The sequence below is a fragment of the Tenrec ecaudatus genome, chromosome 8, assembly GCF_050624435.1.
Source record: "Tenrec ecaudatus isolate mTenEca1 chromosome 8, mTenEca1.hap1, whole genome shotgun sequence".
Lineage (NCBI taxonomy): Eukaryota > Metazoa > Chordata > Mammalia > Afrosoricida > Tenrecidae > Tenrec > Tenrec ecaudatus.
In genome coordinates, this window is record NC_134537.1 from 83,453,131 (window position 1) to 83,472,933 (window position 19,803).

At 44.0% G+C, this 19,803-nt stretch overlaps 1 protein-coding gene across 3 annotated transcripts in view; it reads left to right on the forward strand.

Annotated features, from left to right (window-relative positions):
- The window catches only part of CCDC25 (coiled-coil domain containing 25), a 42,050-nt gene that overhangs the window by 14,724 nt on the left and 7,523 nt on the right, over positions 1 to 19,803 (forward strand). For all 3 annotated transcript variants that reach the window (XM_075556474.1, XM_075556475.1, XM_075556476.1), the window contains 5 exons: positions 409 to 448; positions 6,629 to 6,680; positions 13,555 to 13,630; positions 19,141 to 19,244; positions 19,473 to 19,675. In XM_075556474.1, the coding sequence (XP_075412589.1) occupies positions 409 to 448; positions 6,629 to 6,680; positions 13,555 to 13,630; positions 19,141 to 19,244; positions 19,473 to 19,675 (475 nt within the window). The remainder of the gene's footprint in view (positions 1 to 408; positions 449 to 6,628; positions 6,681 to 13,554; positions 13,631 to 19,140; positions 19,245 to 19,472; positions 19,676 to 19,803) is intronic.

Consider the following 19,803-nt stretch of genomic DNA (forward strand, 5'->3'; position numbering starts at 1 on the left):
GTCATTTGTTTTGTTCCATAATGGTCTATAATTTTATAATCTAGGATTTCATTAAAAAATTTTTAGTGTAAAGTGCAAGTCATGTTTTTAAAGTTTTAGGAAAACCCTTTTAATTTTTAACATGTAAGTATTCTTAGAATCCTTTTTTTTCCTTCAGTTTTTCATGTAATTTTTCAGATTCTCTGGGTATGTTTGCTTGAAATAGCTTTGAAGTTTAGATTTAGATTAGAAATATTAAGCATGTATTGACCAGTTGTAAAATTTTTCATTTTTCCTGAATTCTCAAGCACTTACACCCTCGTTAGCATACTCCTTTCTCTGGTGAACAGAGCTGGGAACAAGCTGGGAATATCGTTTCATTTGATATTTTTGCTTACTTTTTCTTTGTTGTCTTTGTTCTCACTGTAGATGAAGATCTGATAAAGTATGGCTGGCCAGAAGATATTTGGTAAGTCAGCATTTTATTTCTGCTTTTTCTGGATGCTCATTTCCTTTCTGAGACTTATCCTATAATCAAGACTGAAAGTGAGGTTTGGTTTTGTTCATTTTGTTTGAGTGTTCAGCAGTTAACAGTAGACTGCCGGCACAAACCCAAGAACCAAGCTCATGCTATCCAGTGGATGCTGACTTATGGCAAACCTATGGGATGGGGTAGAACTGCCCCTGTGAGTTTCTGAAACTGTAATTCTGTACAGGAGAAGAAATCCCTCTTTTTCCCATTGAGCAGCTGGTGGCTTTGAACTGCTGCTGAACTTGCAGTTTGCAGCCCAACACATAACCCACTATGCCAAAAGACCTGATGTGATTGTAATAGTGAACATTATTGAGCACTTAACTTTATGCCAAATACTATTAATGTTTGCCTGTATTCCCTTCTTAATCTCTACATCTGCTGAAATGGGTACTGGCACTGCGCTTGTTTTCAGATGAGGAAATTAAGCCCAAGAGAAATAGAGGAGGTACTCTTGGCTGTCAGGGCACCCTGACCAGCTGGAGTGCTAGACGATAGCTTCTCTCTTTGCCAGGCTGCCACCCGCTTGACTGAAGGCCCCTGTGCTGCATCTCTTCCAAATGGGGCCCAGACCCTCTCCGTAACGCTGCACTGGCTGCTGCTTTCCAGAAGAGTTTGGAGAACCCCAATACTCAACATGTAGCAGTATTTCTAGCAATATATTACCACAGAAAATAATAAGTGCCACTTGATGGGCCTGAAGGGAGCTCCTTGTTCCAGCCCATTCTGTTTAAAGGGACGAGTTCATTCACGCCATTGGAAATGCTCTCCTATCTATACTTCAGTAACCAAGAGGCTTCAGAAACCTGGAGAATTTTAAAGGCTTTAAACACAATCTGCCCCCATTCCAGCCCAATGGTCTATCTTCTGAAGTCAAATATATCATCAAGGTAGATGCTGTAGTTGTCCCCACCCCAAATGGTCAGTTGGCAGTGCTGAGAGTTTTTGTATAGGGAGGCCCCACCCTCCCTGGGCCCGAGATGGTTTAGCTCCATGAGGACAGTGATCCAGTTGCTTGCTTTACCTGGAAAAGCCAGAACCTGTATAAGGCAGAAGCCTGTCAGAGAAGGAAAACGACAATTTTCCCACTATGTAAGGAACATGGAAAAAATAGTGACTGCGTCCTGCCAAAGATAGAAAGCTTGCAAGACCCAGAAAGACAAGGTAGTCCCACCAAGTTCTGTCTAGGTTTCGCCGTCTATTTGCTCTATCTATCTATCTATCTATCTATCTTTCTATCTATCTAATCAGTGGTTCTCAACCTTCCTAATGCCACGACCTTTCATACAATTCCTCATGTTGTGGTGACCCCCAACCATAAAATGATTTTTATTGCTACTTCATAACTGTAATTTTGCTACTGTATCAATCGGGCGACCCCTGTGAAAGGGTTGTTCTACCCCCAAAGGGGTCGTGACCCACAGGTTGTGTGTGTGTGTGTGTGAGAGAGAGAGTCCCTGGGTAGTACAAACAGTTAAGCACTCGAATACTAACTGGAGTTTGAACCCATCCTGAGGTACCTCAGAAGAAAGGCCTGGAGATCTGTTTCCAAAAGGTCAAATCTTGAAAACCCCATTAAACAGTTCTCCTGTGTAACATGGGGTTGCTGTGAGTCAGAATTGACTGTTGATAACTGGTTTGCTTTACGGTTTTATATTCTCAGAAGGCCTGGCCCATAGCTATTCAGTAAATGTTTGTAATCTTACTAATGGACTAGGTTTCTCTTTGCATTGAATTGGTCCTCACTGGGCATTTCCCCACAGTAACAGCATCCTGCTTAGCTCCACTTTCAGAAGTGGGAGCCCCTAGTTGAAGTGTTTTCAGTTAAAGCTAGAAATCCAAAGTGCTCCCAGAATGGTATTTATTAAATCAGTGTCTGCCTATTCCTAGGTAGGCATGTGACTTTCTAAAATAAAGCAAAGGACCCTTGATCGCATAGTGGTCATGCACTTGGCTGCTAATCAAAGGTTGGCAGTTTGAACCCACCAGCCGTTCCAAAGTACAAAGATGTTGCAGTCTGCCTCCATTGCTGGGACATCATACTTGGGAAAGTAGCGTTCACAGGACAGTTCTGCTCTGGGCTGTCATTATGAGTCAGAACTGATTTGATGGCCTTGGGCTTTTTAAATATACAGCCTTGAGATCAACGGATATTGTCAAAAGTGGTTAGATTTTACTTTCAGATATAATTCTAGATCTTTGTTGTTACGAGAAAATTCTTCAAAAAATTATGTTAAAATAGTTTTATTGGCATATACTTCGTGTCATACAATGTATTCTTTCCTTCATACTAAGAAGACTTGTGTGATTATTACCCCAGTCCATTCCATCTAGATATGCTTTAAGCTAGAGAGGAACCACATGGCAGTTAAGGATGGGCTCAGATCATTAAGACCAGTTCCCTGCCACAGACTGTCAATCCTGAATCAGGTGTTGACTCACATGGTAGGCAGACTTCCAGTCTGGTGCACACTGATTCAGACTGAGGAACTTGACCTCTGAAATTTCAGAGGTCATGCAATTAAGTTGAGAACTTTCCCTAGAAAATCACCTGAGGCTCCTTTAAGCCAGGTATTTTCCTAGGACCAAATGAGACTGAAACTAAAAGCAAAACAAAACAAAAAAGTACAACTCACCATCGTCCAGTGAATTCTGGCTCCTAGGGACATAGTGACTCGTGTGGGTCAGTGTACAACTGCCCCTGTTGGTTTCTGAGATGTAGCTCGGTGGGAGCGGCAAGCCTCGTCTTTCCTCGGAACCAACCGGTGATTTTGAACTGCACTTAGCAACCCAACATGTAACCCACTGTGCCACCAGGGGCCCTATCCTTAAATGGAGGCACACACAAGTAGCGTGCCTTCACTACCTGAAAGCTGCCGTTGAGGAGTATTTCTACAGACCCATTTTAAGGCGGGTAATGACCCAGTTTCTTGGGACTGCATCTCTGCAGCCTCAGATAATTGATGCTCATTTGAAGCCCCTTGTGTTCCTGCTTGAGTTTTGATATTCTTGTTACTTATGTTTGTATTCATTAAAGATCTGTTTAAGTAATTGGATATTTGTGTGGCTGTGTACAGTTTTTTTGGTATCTATATTTGTTGTGTGTATGTATTTGTACACAGACAACAATAATAACTTTAGAGACTATGAGGGGGCTTCAAAACGCGCATGGAAAAATGGAATTTTAAGCTAATGGAATTTTTCAGTGCGCCTCGGAAGCTCCTTGCTACACTCAGGCAAACATTCGCAAAGCCACTGGCGGTTTCCACGTGTGCAGCTCAGTGCTACTGATTGCTGTCTCCCCGTTGTGCAGCCATCTGCACCCTCATTTCCTGCATTGTTCTCCCTCCTTGACAAACCCACTGACCCCTGAGGTTCTGGTTTCATCTTTTGAATTGCTTTTATCCATTTCATACCATGCAGAGAGTTCTTCAAAAGAGCATACTGTTCAAGGCAAGCCTTTTTGACTAATTAAACTATTGTCTGCTCTTAAGATAACTTGAGACTAGTTTTGCCTTAAGGTCTAGAGATTTTCTCAGGGTTGTAGTTTGCAGGGTTCCTCCAAGCTTTATGATTCCAGGAAGTCTGGAATCCAGAGACGCTGGTGCTTTTGAACTGCTGACCAACCCAGTGGGTAACCCCCTATGCCACTGGGCTCCTCAAATGGTACATTAGTGACCCTTAAGACAAATCCGAGTATAATCCAGCTACCATGGGTCTGTAGCAAAGAATTTTTGTAAATAGAGACCTAACTTAAATAAATCAAAAATTGGACTTGAACTTGATTACTACTGCGGTATTAAGATCTTGAAAGAGTAATGATATACATAATTTGCAGATTCCCCTCAAAACAGTGATGTTTTCTGGGTGGCAAATGCCATGGGGAATATGAAAATCAGCAGATGTTTTTCATACCAAACCACACTCACTGCCATTGAATCAGTTCTGACACAGAGCAGCTCTGCAGGTCAGGGTCGACGCGTCCCTGTGAATTTGCAAGTCTGTTGACAGGAATAGAAAGCCTCATCTCCTGAGGAGCTGCTACTGGTTTTGAACTGACATTGTGGGTAGCAGCCCAGCATGGAGCCACGATGCCACCAGGCTTTCTAAAATTTTTCATAGGGGAACACAAATCACTAAATGGAACCACATGGAGGCAAAGAAATTAAGATGTTACATCATTATTTATTTGTTTGCTTTTTGGCAGTCATTAATGATTAGGACTGGAATCCTAAAGCTTTAGACTTTTAAAAAATGCCTAATATTTTACTATAGCAAAAGTGGCATAATATCTCATGCTGCTGCCCCATCAGTCAGATGCTGATATCATGGCTGAGAACTAAGGCACTGACTCGATGGCAGCTGATAGCAACCCCTCTAAACGGTCCTGGAAACTGTCGTCGTCACCCTTACAGAGGTCACCCTGTCCACGTCTTGTACAATACAAATAGTGACCTCAGTAGAGTGCTAAGACTGAAAATCTTCACAGGAAGAGATCAGTGCGTCTCTCACATGGAGCCGCTGGTAGGCCTCACCTGGTTGCTTTGTGCGTGGCGGCTTGCACCCTAGCCCACAGTGCCATCAACGGCTCTCAGAAGCTTGTGGGAGGCTGTGGTTGAAAGAGAGTGGGATGTTGCACAAACTTTTGAAGCCCCCTCCTGTAAGTAAATGAACATTTATAAATGATCTTTTTCAGTCCTAAGAAATACAATACTAAGAAAATGGATGTAGTGGTGTGTCTAAAATATTTACTGAAAATTCTTTCAGGATTTAGGTTTTTTATTTTTTAAGGATTTAGGAAAGGGGGATAAGACAGAATCATAAAGTTACAGCTATTTGATAACTTCATCTGTTGCCTGATCCTAAAAACTGAGGAAGTCGATCTTACTTGGTGGATTATTATATAGATGGAAATCTTAAAATTCTGAACTGTGTGTTAAGATATAAGGTTTAATTAAAATGGTTTGTCGGGCCGTGTCAAAGGGCACAGCCCACATTCTCCCAGGGGGCCGTTGGCTAGGTGAATTGTTGATCTGACCCATTTTACCATGCGGCCTGTTTGACTTGGCTTAACCCTTCTAACTCGACCAGTTATTCTAATGCTTGATTTTCTGTTGGCGTGGTTTTGCCTCACTTAACAGTGGTTCTCAACCTGTGGGTTGCCACCCCTGGTGGGGTGGAAGGACTCTTTTACAGGGGTTGCCTAAGGCCATTGGAAAATACATCTTTCCAATGGTCTTAGGAACGGAGACACTGCTGCTCCTCTATTGGTCTCCAGGCGGGTCCGCCCACATGCAGACACGCCCACCTCCGAGTACCTGGCGTGAAGACCGTTACCCATGCGACACCATGCTTCAAGACAAAATTTCATTTACTTGTCATTAGAAATAAATATTTCACAATATATAATGACATTGTTTTGTGATTAATCACTATGCTTTAATTACGTTCAAATTGTAACCATGAAAATACATCCTCTATATCAGATATTTACATGACAGTTCATAACAGTAGCAAAATGACAGTTATGAAGTAGCAACGAAAATAATTTTATGGTTGGAGGTCATCACACCATGAGGAACTGTATTGAAGCGTCATGGCATTAGGAAGGTTGAGAACCACTGACTTGGAACGTACCAAGTCCTAGACTGAACCCCTTACGTTTCCTCTGACCTCGCGCCTCTTGAGAGTTGATGTATTTGTCGGTGGTACTGGATGTCTCCCTGCCTTGCAACTTTAGAGTCTCCACTTTCATTCCTTCTCTGAAACGGTGTTCCTTTGGAAAGTCCTGTATTCACTCAGGAACCAATGAAATCCCAGCTCTTCCATGAAGCCTTTGCTTCCTGACAGTGCTTTATCCCTGGGAAACTCTCCCTTTGACCGCATTTAACAGTTACTGTCTTTACCCCTCATTTTGGCACTTAACCACAAACTGCTACATGCGACAGGTGCTTACACAAATTGATGGCCAACGTGATGTTTTATACTCCCCATGCTTAATACGTAACGCGGTAGGCATGGGAAGCAGTGCTTGGGATTGGATTGCTTTAAATGCCCATGGCCTAAGGGAATGGTTATCCTGTGCTTCCTGCTAAAAGTAGTTTTCATTCTTTGTAGGTTTCATGTGGACAAACTCTCTTCGGCTCACGTCTATCTTCGATTACAGAAGGTAACTGGATCTAAACATAGTTCATAACATTTTCCTTTAATGCAGAGCATCCTATCATATTTTCACCGTATTCTGCAGTTAAATGACTTGAAGTGATATTTACAAAAGTCTAAAAATGTAAGCAAATGAAGAGATGTCCTATTCCGATTTAAAAACTCACTAATGGAAATTGAGTGATTCGATGAACTGAAACCTGACACACATTTCCCAAGGTAGAATGCCTTGTCCTGCCCAGAGGTGTATTGGCAGCGGCCTCTGGTTCTCCCTTTCCCTTCAGTGCACACTGCTCAGCGCTCCCTCCCCACTGGAGATGGTGTCGTGACCCCATTTGACTGACTCCTGGATTCTCCTGCCTCCCACAGCCCAGGTAGATGGTCCTGGGCTTCAGAGATTTTTTTTTTTTGGTAGATTTAAAATGTATTTTTAAAACCATTTTAATAATAATGGAGGAAATATTTAATTAATTTATTTATTTTTAAATCATTAAAAAAATAACATCAAATGTGTAAAGCACACTTGTACATTCGTTGCCCTCATCATTCTCCAAACTTGCTTTCTGCTTGGATTCCTGGGATCAGCTCCTCATTTTTCCTCACCCCTTCCCCGCTCCTCCCTCCCTCATGAACCCTTAATAATTTATAAATCATTATTTTATCTTATCTTACACTGCCCGGAGTCTCCCTTCACCCACTTTTCTGTTGCCCATCCCCCCCCGGAGGAGGTTATATGGAGATCCTTATGATCGGTTCCCCCTTTCTACCACCTTTTCCCTCCCGGTATCGCCACTCTCACCACTGGCCCTGAAGGGTTCATCTGTCCTAGATTCCCTGTGTTTCCAGTTCCTATCTGTACCGCTGTGCATCCTCTGGTCTAACCAGGTTTGCAAGGTAGAATTGGGATCATGATAGTGGGGGGGGGGAGAAAGCGTTTAAGAACTAGAGGAAGGTTGTGAGTTTCATTGTTGCTACACTGCACCCTGAGTGACTCATCTCCTCCCCACTACACCTCTGCAAGGGATGTCTAGTTGTCTACAGATGGGCATTGGGTCCCCATCATGCGCTTCCCACATTCACGATGATGTGATTTCCCGCCCCCCCCCCCCCCCCGCCCACCTTTGGTGCTTGTGAAACCTGGTCCCTTTGGCCCTTCATGATCACAGATGTTAGTGTGCTGCTTCCATGTGGGCTTTGTTGCTTCTGGGATTGATGGCTGCTTGTTTACTTTCAAGCCTTTAAGACTCCAGATGCTATATCTCTCGATAGCCGGGCACCATCAGCCTTCTTTACCACACTTATTTATGCACACATTCATCTTCAGCGTTTATGTGGGGAAGGTGATCACACAATGATGGTTTTTGTTCCTTGGTGTCTGCTACCTGATCCCTTCAACATCTCGTGATCACATACGCTTGTGTGCTTCTTCTCAGTGGACTTTGTTGCTTCCGAGCTAGATGGCCGCTTGTTTGCCTTCATTGGGCCTCCCCGCGCATTCCTTTAATACAAGAATACCTTGCTCAGCTAGACGGTCATTCCATGATACCCACCTTTCCGACATCATCGCTGAAAACAAATGTGTGCATAAGCAAACATGGTGAAGAAAGCTGATGATGTCCGGCTATCAAAAGATAACAGCGTCTGGGGTCTTAAAGCCTTTTTTTTTAAGCCATACCCATAACTATAGACACCCTACAGTTCAATTATATAAAATACATACACATATGAGTAAAGATAAATTAGAAAAATCCTGGTATGATATTGAAAAAACTCCCCAAACTGAACTCATTGCCATCAAGTCGATTCTGACTCATGGCGAGTCTGGAGGACAGAGTAGAACTGCCCCTGTGGGTTTCTGAGACTGTCACTCTACAGGAGTGGAACACCTCATCTTTCTCCTGTCGGGGTGGCTGGAAGTTCCATATTTCTGACCTTCTGGTTAACAGCCCATCATGTCACCCACGACTTCACCAGTTTAGGGGATATATATATATATGTATACATATCTTTTTTTTTAAGCATGAATGTTGCTGTACTGTTGCGTATATGTGTGTTATTTTTTACAAATAAAGTTTACTATTTTGGCATAAATTTACATTTATGGAAAAGTTGAAGAGTCTTCTTATGCCCCCTCAGCCAGGCTGTTTCCCCTATTACAACCTTACAGTACTGTGGAACGTTTGTCAAACTAGACCGACGTTGGTACATTACTACAAACTGCAGATCTTACTTGGATTTCCTGGATCTCACCCGGGGTATCACATTATACTTGGTCGTTGTGCCTCCTGAGACTCCTCTGACCTGGGACACTTCCTTGGTCTTTGTTTTCCATGACACTAATCAATTTTAGGGAGTGCGGGCCAGGTGTTGTGTGGAATGCCTGTGAATTAGAGTGGGTCTGATGTTTTCGTTCTCACAGAGGGGAGGGCCGCCCTCGCCATAGCTGGCTGCGTGCATCAGTGGGCCCTCACTGGTGGTGGTAATCTTGATTGCCTGGCCAGCGTAGTGTTTGCCCAGTTCCTCCACGGTCAAGCTGCTTTTTCTTTTCCATATTCTGCTGATTGGAAGAGGGAGGCGGGAGAGGGTGTCAGTCTAAAAGCCTTGGAAGTCTTTTGTAAGGAAGCTTTATCTTTTCTCCCCTCTGTATTCATTTAAAAACCTTGGACTTTGACTCCAATCACTCCTAAGATCCATCAGTGTGGAAGAAAGCTGAGACTCCTACTGCTGTAAAGATTTGCAGCGTTGGAGAATCAATGGGGTGTTCTGCTCTGCCCTATACCATTGCTGTAAGTTGGAATCTACTCAATTGTAGTGAGTCTGTTTTGGTTTAAGGAGAATAAATACCCAGCATAAAACACACCTAGCACGTACATGCCCTTCCGTTTCATTGTTAGGCTTGTATGGAAATCTGTGTGGCTGGAGAGTTCATTAGCAAAGAAGCAACAGAATGCTTGAGTTCTTGTGACAATTAGATAGTCAACAACGGTTGCAGCAGTACATTGACTAGGAGGTGCCAGAAACTCTCAAGTCAATTAAAAACAGGATGTGAAACAACAAAGCCCACATGAAAGAAGCACACCAGTCTATCCCGACATGATCACTGAAGACAAAGCGGGTGCACAAGCAAATGTGGTGAAGAAAGCTGATGGTGCCCGGCTATCCAAAGATGTAGTCTGGGGTCCTATAGGTTGGAAGATAAACAAGTGAACAGCTAACTGAGAAACAACAAAGCCCACCAGCATGTAAGATCACGAGATGTCAAACGGTCAGGTATCTGACATCAAAGATCAAAAAACATCGTAGCATTATGAATGAGGGGGAGTGTGGACTGGGGACCTGGGGCCCATCTGTGGCAAATTGGACATCCCCTTGCAGAAGGGCCGTGGGGAGGAGACAAGCCAATCAGGGTGCACTGTAGTAATGATGAAATTACAACATACAACTTTCCTCTAGTTCTTAAATGCTTCCTCACCGCCACTACCTTACAAATCTGGCTGGACCGGAGGATGTACACTGGTACAGATAGGAACTGGAAACACAGGGAATCCAGGATAGATGAACCCCTCAGAACCAGTGGTGAGAGTAGGGATACCGGGAGGGTAGAGGGAAGGCAAGGGCAAAAGGGGGAACAGATCACAAGGATCTACATATAACTTCCTCCCTGGGGACAGACAGCAGAGAAGTGGGTGAAGGGCAACATCGGACGGTGTAAGATAGGACAAGATAATAATCATTTATAAATTATCAAGGGTTCATGGGAGGGGGGCAGCGAGGAGGGAGGGGAATGAGCTGATACCAAGGCTCAAGTAGAAAGCAAATGTTTTGAGAATGATGAGGGAAACAAATGTACAAAATTGCTTGACACAATGGGTGTATGTATGGATTGTGATAAGAGTTGTATGAACCCCCAGTAAAATGATTAAAAAAAACAAAACAGGATGTGGAACAGGAGGATCTCATTGCTGACATCCACTACACATCCACTACATCTTGGCAGAAACCAAAGGCTTAGGTTGTGGATCATAACAAACCATAGATTGTATTGAGAAGAATGAGAAGTCCAGAATACGCCATTGTGCTCATGCAAAACCTGTACATGGGCCTAGAGGCAGTTCTTTGAGCAGAAGAAGAGACTATTGTGTGCTTTAAAATGGGAACAGTGTGCGACGGAGTTGTATCCTTTCCCTGTACTCACTCTGCAGAATCAGGAAGGTTGGACCATGTGAGAAGGCTGTGCCATCAGGATTGGTGGCAGACTTATACTGTGCTCAACGGAAAAGCCTGGCTCTTGTATTCATGTCTTTGGGTTGCGAAACACTTGATTGAAGGCGTTGGTGAGTGTTGGTTGCCATTCTTCTGTGTGGGGCGGAGTTGAGCAGAGGAACTCCCAGTACCATCGAGAAAGAAGAGTCACTCGAAGAGCTCTTTCAAGGGAGTCAGGGACACCCCAAGTTATGCCATGCTGAAACCAGAGGTTGACACAAGGAGACCGGGACAGACCTGAGGAGCAGTACTGAGAATGAAACTGAGGCAGAGCAGACTGACTTCCTGGCCCACGGAGGCAGAAGCCAAGAGGCAGTATGACCGAGAGGCTGTGGAGCGGAGGGAGACTTGGCTGCTGGCTGAAGAGGTGCTGCTGTGGACCAAAGACTACCCTTAATGTCTTAGGATCCCGCTTGGGCTAACCTGTTAACTTCCCTAGTAAACCCTCGTTGTCATATGTGCCGTATGTGAGTTCTCTGTGGCCTTGCAGTAAATTATGGAGCTCAGCAAAGAAGTAGAGGGCGGTGGGAGGCACAGTGTGTGTCAGAATAAAGCAAGATGGAGCGTGGAGGCATGGAGTCCTGTGCCTTGTGGCATTTGACTTTGGGCTGGTGTGGAAATGGAGTCTCCTCCCTTGTCTAGCTAGGACTCCATGCGAATTTCTCAGTTACTAAACACATGCACGGTGCAGACGGTACAACCTTCTCGGTGAAAGCCTGAGGCCTTGAGGTGCTTGCTAGACGAAGAACAAGGACCCATGCACTATTCTGTGTGGATTACTGCTCACTGTAAGAAGACCAGAGTCCTCAGTGGGACCAATAAATGGCATCATGACAGACGGAAAAGCCTTTCAGTTTGCTTGGATCCACAATCTGCTCATGGAAGCAGGAGTCAAGAAATCAAACGGTGTATTGCATTGGTCAGATTTGCCACATAAGACCTCTTTGAAGAGTTGACGAGCAAGGATGTCACTTTGAGGTGTAAGGAGTGCGTGGCCCAGGCCATTTTTCAGTTGCCTGGTGTGTTTGAAAGCTGGACATTGAATAAAGTGTCAACAAGTTTCTACTTATTTCAGAAGTGTGTGATGTTCGTATTAGATAGCCCAGTGTCATGGATGAAATTAACAATGGTGATGTTTATATTATCAAGGAGATGTTAAATCTAGAGTTCTCTAAATGATAAGGGAGCTGTAGAGATAGGATGAAATAATGTCTTCAGAGTAGTGAAGTGGTGGCAGACTTGTATTGTGTCAAAATTTTATGTATTTGAGAAAGTCCCACTTCTTTGGAGTGAGTGGGTCAGATTTTGCATTTGAGAGATTTCTACCTAAAACTTTAAAACTAAAATTAGAAATGCAAGAGAATAAACTTAGTTCATCTCAAACATTTAGTTAGGTGGCCTATTTCATTCCCAGGTAGAAGTGTTAGTTCTTTCCAGTCCTAGCTGCATTGATTTCCACTTGCTGTCGCCTTGAGGGCAAGGTGGGGGGTGGGCATTGTTCTTTTGGAAAGTCTGTTTATTTTTTTCGTATAGCATTAAATCATGGCCATTAAAGATTATGTAGGAAGCTTTCAAAGTTTTTTAAAAGGAATGACAAGTTGCCTGACCAGGGAGTTTTATTTCTGCAGAAACAGCCTGCTGGAATGCCCTTCACTTTGTCCTTTAATATCTTTCTCTACAATGTACAATAAAACGTCCGCTCAGATGGCAGTTAGCCATTATAACGTGGCCATGGTTCTCCTTGGTAGGAGTGGGGGGGATCCTAACAAGGGTTCTTTTGTAGAACAGATCCCTTGAAGAGATTGGGGACTTGCAGACTCGAGGGCAGGGGTTCCCAACCTCCCTAATGGAGTGACCCTTTCACACAGTTCATGTGGTGACCTCCAACCATAGAATTATTTTTGTTGCTACTTCATAACTGTAATTTTGCTACTGTTATGAATCAGGCGACCTCTGTGAAAGAGTTGTTCGACCGCCCCCCCCCCAAGGGGTCATGACCCCCAGGTTGAGAACCGCTGCTCTGGGGCATTTCCGTGAGAGACATGGAGGCCATCATGGAGAAGGGCTTGATATCTGACTCAAGAATGTTTCCTCTGATAAAAACAGATGACCTTCCAGATGCTTAAAACCCAGAACTACATGCTGTTTCTTTGAAAGAAATGCGGGGACCTCAACTAAGCCAACTACCATCTGTCAAAAATAGGACTTGCAGCTGTCAAAATAGTTTCTGAAACGAGAGTGCAGAAGGACAGCAACCAAACTACTCAGACACAATCACTCCTAATGCGAGGGGTCATGACAAGGCGTGTGGAAGTTGTGCTGTCCGCTTTTCCACAAACTCTGAAGCCCCCTCGCGTTTGGGCATTTTTCTTTTACATGCTGCTTTCTTTCCCACTGTTAAATTTCTAGTATTGTCTCTATTACTACCTCTTAGGTTAAATAAACATGCCCATCATAGGTAACAGTAAGCCTCCTTTATTTTCCAGTGGGCTGTGCATCAGTTGAAAGTGCCCTTGCTTTTAATAAGACAGTGCCTATTGAGATAGCAGGAGTTCTGCGGGCGCTCTGATGGCCGTCCATAACAAGGTGGGGGCCGTGTGTTTTATCATTGTGTCCAGGGCGAGAGCATAGAAGACATTCCAAAGGAAGTGCTGACGGACTGCGCGCACCTTGTGAAGGCCAATAGTATCCAAGGTCAGTTTTCCTACAGTGCTTTCAGAGTTCCCCTTGGTTTCTTCTGAGTCTTGAACTGATTCTGTTAGGAATGACATGTAGCTTGTCTTTCCTGTGTTTTGTCCTTTGCGACAGCAGTTTGGGTACTTATTAAATTACTAAAAGCTAGCCTCCATCCCCGGTTTTCACAGCTCTATCTAAGGTTCAGCTTGTTACTCTGATTTCCTTACCTTGAAAGGAGGTTGTCTAGATAGTTTCCCTCCCCTCCCCCCTGCAAATGTTTATACGAAGACTTTTGGAAAGTAGGTTATATTCATAGATAAGCAAAAACATTTGTTTTCGTGGCTTTTAAAAAATCTGGTTGATGTCTTTGTTTCCATAAATCCATAATTTGTTTCCATCTTTAGATTATAGTACTCAAGTCTCTAAGCCATTCATTATCCTCCGCCTCCTATCTTTTCTTCCTGTACATATTTTTCTCTCTTTAAGTTGAGGTGGATGGTATCAGGTCAGTTGATCTTAACTATCCTTTTACTTCCACTTTTGATCCAAGTCAGGGGTTTATCAACTGAGAGCATTTGAAGCCCCTGCAGCTCAGGTGATCTCCGAGGATTGGTAATTCAGTAAAAACAATTCCAAGAGTTTCTCAGGTGTAAAGAGGGTTGAAAGCAATTGGCCATAGTGTTTTAGGATTGGGCCTGCTTGGTGCTAATTTATTTCTACTGTGCCAGACTGACGCGGTCAGTACCGAGTCGAGGCGGAGGGTGGCTCGGGTTGAGAGAGGGGTTAAGAGGGAGGTTTTCAGCTATGAGGGAATACACTAAGATTTTAGGTATAGGATACACATAGATGGAGTAGAAGTAAGTTTGGTTTGATGTGAAGTTGAAGGATAATCCAGAGGCTTGGAAAGAAAAACTGTTTCGGTGGAAGTTAAAGATGAGCAGACAGGTAACCACCGATAATAGGTACCAGGTGTTGGTGATCACAAGGAAGGAGCTGGGCATTGCTTTTTTATTTTTGGACCATTACTTCAAGCAGTGGTTCTCAGCCTTCTTAATGCCGTGACCCTTTCATACAGTTCCTCATGTGGTGGTGACCCCCATCCATAATAGTATTGTCATTGCTACTTCATAATTAAGTTTGCTACTGTTATGAATCATAATGTAAATATCTGATATGCACGAAGTATTAGGTGACCCCTGTGAAAGGGTCGTTCGAACCCCAGGGTCACGACCCACAGGTTGAAAACCGCTGACTTAGACGGTCTTTCTTAGATCTTATGTGGAGAGCTTTAATATGAGGCCAACGAAGGACTTCTTATCTTGCACAACCACCGACTTTATTTGAGGGAGATTCCGTTTTTATGAGTAGAACAGACTTTTCGAATAGTTTCAGTTATCATCTGTCTTAGTTAGCTAGTGCTACCGTAACGGAAATACCACGAGGGGATGGTTTTAACAACAGACCAATCATTTTCTAATAAAAGGCTTGAACTCACCATCATTGAGTTGATGGTGACTCATAGTGACCCTACAGGACAGGGTAGGGCTGCCCCCGTGGGTTTCCGAGACGGTCACTCTTTCTGGGAGTAGGAAGCCGCTGGTGGTTTTGAGCTGCCCTTGTGGTGAGCGGCCCAGTTTGTAAAGACTGCACCTCCAGGGCCAGGGCGCCACCAATAAAAGGCTGGGCGGTCTTCTGAATTCAGAGTGCCTACTCTCTCTCTCCCTCCCCGCCTCCCTCCTCCCTCTTCCCTCCATCCATCACTTCTCGTCTCCTCAACTTCTGCCTTCTTACCCTGTCTCCCCCTCCGCTCAGTTGTTTAACATCTTTAGGTCTACTCCAGATGCACCCCATTCCGTTCCTACCACATGAACAGAACAGACTTGGAGGTTAGGGTTTACACCACAGCCCATAACAGCCTGGGCTGTTGAGTAGGTCCCTACCCTGCCCACTTCTGCACCGTGCTCACGGTCATGGCTATACTTGAGCTTAGGGTGGCCGCTGCTGGGCCAGCTCCTCTCATCGAGGATCTTTTCTTGCTGACCCGCTACTGCCTCTGGGGACTGGCCCAGCCTGATAACATGTCCAGAGTAGATGAGTCGACGCCTGCACATCCTCACTTCTAAGGGGCATCCTGGCTGTACTTCTGCCAACACAGAGTTGTTTGTTTTTCTGCCAGCCCAGGGAATATTCAGTAATCTTTGCTGATAGCATAATTCAAAGCATTAGTTCCTCAATCATCCTGATTTATTAGCTTTCACATGCATAGGAAGGGATTAGAAATAAAATCTTAGCTGTTGAACAAAAAGTAGCTAAAAGCCATTTTTTTCCACTTTTCTGTCTTGTAATCTCTTTCACATGTCCTTGCCACCTCTCCATGCTCCCAAATACACGTGACGTTGTTAAAAAAGACTTCTGTGGAGAAGACCCCAAACAAACAACCATTTCGGTGCGAATACAGGGGGTCAGAATGGAGACCCAAAGCCCATCTGTAGACAATTAGACATCCCCTCATAGAAGAGTCACAAGGAAGGGATTAGCCAGTCAGGGTGCAGTATAGCACCGACGAAACATAAGACTATTCCTCTACTTCTTTAATGCTTCTCCCCCCCACTGTCATGACCTTAGTTATACCTTACAAATCCGGCTAGACCAGCGCATGTACAGGGGTACAGAGAAGAGTTCTTGACACACGGAATCCAGGACAGATAAACCTCTCAAGACCAATAATGAGAGTAGCGATACCAGGAGGGTAGAGGGTTGGGAGAGAAAGGAGGAACTGATCACAATAGTCTACTTACACCCCCCTACCTCAGGGGAGAAACAACAGAAACATGGGTTTCAACAGAAATGAAGGGAAACAGCAGATGGTGTAAAATATGAAAATAAAAAGTTATCAAGGGTTCACAAGAGTGGGAGGGGGAAGGAGGGAGGGGAAAAAAGAGGAGCTGATACCCAGGGCTGAGTAGAAAGAACATGTTTTGGAAATGATGATGCCAACATATGTACAAATGTGCTTGATACAATTGATGTATGTGTTGTTATAAGAGCTGTAAGAGTCCTCAATAAAATTATCAAAACAAAACTAATTTTTAAAATTTCTGTGGACTTTCTATTTTTAGGCCAGCTTTTCTTTTTATCCTCTTAATAGTTGAGTCAATCCAGACAAAACAAAAAGAGCGTGAAAGGGCCATGACGTTGAATTACTTGATTCTCTCCTCTGACTTTCCATAGTGATAGCTCACCTAGAAAAATAAGGGTTTTGCTTGCAGGTGTTAAGTGCTGAGAAGTAAAGAAAAGTCGACTCCAGCTATGAGATCTGCAAAGATCAGGCCATTTCTGTCTGTGTAGTTAACAGATTGCCAGCTCTTGTTGACCATCTTTATTACTCAGAACCAAGAAAGTTCAAGTTAACGGTGTTTATCCTCATAGTATCTGGTCCACCTGTTTTACATTTACCCTAAAATCTGTCAGATTACATTTTCTAAAAACACAATGCCTATGCATTTTAGGTCCCAGCTTCATAAGCTGACACTGAGGCATCTCTGTGACCTGATAGACTACTCTCCGCCTATTTAACAGTCTAGCTAAAGCAAACAGTTTTGGTTTGCCTGCCTTGCTTCGTTGCTTCTATTGTTTCCTCTGCTCTCGGTTTTGTCCTCCTCCTCCTCACTCACCACATGTCCAGCTGGAGGGCGAAGCACCGTGGTCTACCTAGTCGGTGTAGTAGTGCCAGCTGACACTGGCTAAGTACCAATTACATACCTGGCAGCATGCTAAAAACTTCCAGGTGACTTCATCTGTCAACTGTTCAACGGTATTCACTTCTCTCATTTCATAGGTGAGGGAACTGGCCAAGGTTTCAGAAGCGTTGTGCAATCGACCTTGGGCGTGAAGGCAGACAACCTGAGCCAGACTCTACTCTTCAGTCATGTTTACTAAGCTGTTTTATCGACTTCTCATGAAACCAATTTAATCATTGAGATAAAATGGTTATCACCAACTTTTCCACTATACATGGTGATTTGCTATCAGATTGGAAAATGCCTTAGAGAGCTTAGCCCGGCAACTAAACGGTGGTCCTTGGAGCTGTCTGCAAGGCTGCTGGGGGTGGAGGGAGCAGGGAACTGGTGAAAAAGGACGAGGAGGAGCAATGGACAGGGTACCTGGCACCCCTTCAGCCACAGCATCTCACCTTAATTTGCTTCCGTATTTTCCTTGATAGATGGGTTCTGCTGCTAACAGAAATAATAAAAAAAAAACCGTACCAAATTGTCAGTGTCCTCGTGCTTCAGATGAGAGTTAGAGACCCGTGGGAACTTTTCCGAAGTGACACAGCTGCTTTGTACTCAGGCCAGGGTCGAGGCGAGGCTCTTGAACCCCAAGCCATGACTTTGCTTTCTCTTGTTGCTTGACCTTTATTGCCTCATTGACTCCTTTGAGAATGAGAAACTGAGGAAAGCCTGTTAGGTCGTATTCACTCTTTAAAAATGTACAAAGTAATAACACATTTTGCATTCCATTTTCGGGCTCTCTTAGATGTCTGCGATCCTAACCCATGCACTTTGCTTTCCATCATAATACAGACAGTCCCGGGATGACGAACAAATTCTGTTCCTAAATCTGTCTTTAAGTCGGATCTTTCCAAAAGTCAGAATAGTTAGATATGGTTCATATCTAATGTCTGTTAGATGTTTGTGATAGTATATAGTGTCTAGTGTGCCTTTCTGTGCATAAACATGCTAAAGAAACCCTTCAGATATACAAATGCCATCGTTAACACAATGCAGTATTAATACAAATGCTGAACTAGGGTTCCAAAAGCAGTGTTTGTAGCTCCTGGTAGTTATTCCAAGCCCCTGCATGTGCCTTGGGCTTTGAACATCACAGCAGGAGTTTGTACGGGACATTCGTAACGCAGCACTCCCGGGCTTTGGTCAGTTTGTTCAGTGTGTCCGCTTTACCATTTGCCTTTCTGGATTGGCGGTTTCTTTTTCTTTCCATTTTTTATTGTGAATTGAGTGCAGGTTTACAGGGCAGGTCATTAGTTTTGCATTCAGCAGTCCCTACACATTTTGTTCCAACCCACTGCTTGCCCCACTCCTCTTAATGTAGTGTCTACTTACCACACCCGCCCCTGTTGGTTTTGTTTCTGTTCCTGCTCCTTTCCTTGGGTGAATGTTATCCTTGGATCTGCAATGGTTGGTCACTGTAAAGTGTGCGTGTGCTTTGGTGTTATTTCTGGGTATTGTTGGGTTGGAAAGTGGAGTGAGGGTGACTAAGGACCCTGGTCTTGGGGTTCCATCACCCTCTGTCCACCTGTAAGCCTGGACTCTGTTATCATCTTGAGTTTAGTTTCACATTTTTTCTCTCTGTGGGTTGCTTTTGGCAGTGTTTGGTGGTTTGAAACAACGTAATTCGGCTTGTTCATGCTAACCCTTCTCCTTTGTTGGATTAGTTTGCCAGAGGCTAAGGGAAGTCCTGGCTCAGTCTCACCATGCCTGCTTGTTGAAGACAGTCTCTCTTGGCAGGCTGCAAGATGAACAACGTGAATGTGGTCTATACACCGTGGTCTAACCTGAAGAAAACAGCGGACATGGATGTGGGACAGATAGGCTTTCACAGGCAAAAGGAGGTGAGTGTTTGCACCACTGAAGGACACGGTCTCCGGACACTGGGCGTCATGCCATCTTTTTTCTCCCTGACGCCACTGCTGTTGAGGGCTGAGCATGATGTCTGTTTTTAAAGGGAAGTGAAGTGGGTTCCTGGCTGCTGACCTTCTCTCCTATCCTGGGGGGGGGGGGGAGGCGGGGGGAAGCACATCATAAAGATGCAGTATTTCTCTCCTCTCTTTCCCTCCAAGGTAAAAATTGTGACAGTGGAGAAGAAAGTGAATGAAATTCTGAACCGATTAGAAAAGACCAAACTGGAAAGGTTCCCAGACCTAGCTGCCGAGAAAGAGTGCAGAGACCGAGAAGAAAGGAATGAAAAAAAGGCCCAGATTCAGGAAATGAAAAGGAAAGAAAAGGAAGAAATGAAGAAGAAGAGAGAAATGGATGAACTGCGGTAGGTTGTAGCTGTGGTGTTGTTCTCGAGACTTTTAAGTGCTGCTTAATCTTAATGCTTGACAAAGAAGACTGGTTCAGAGAGAGACATAGAATAAGCTCAAAGCCTTAGAAGAATTAGAAGAAGGT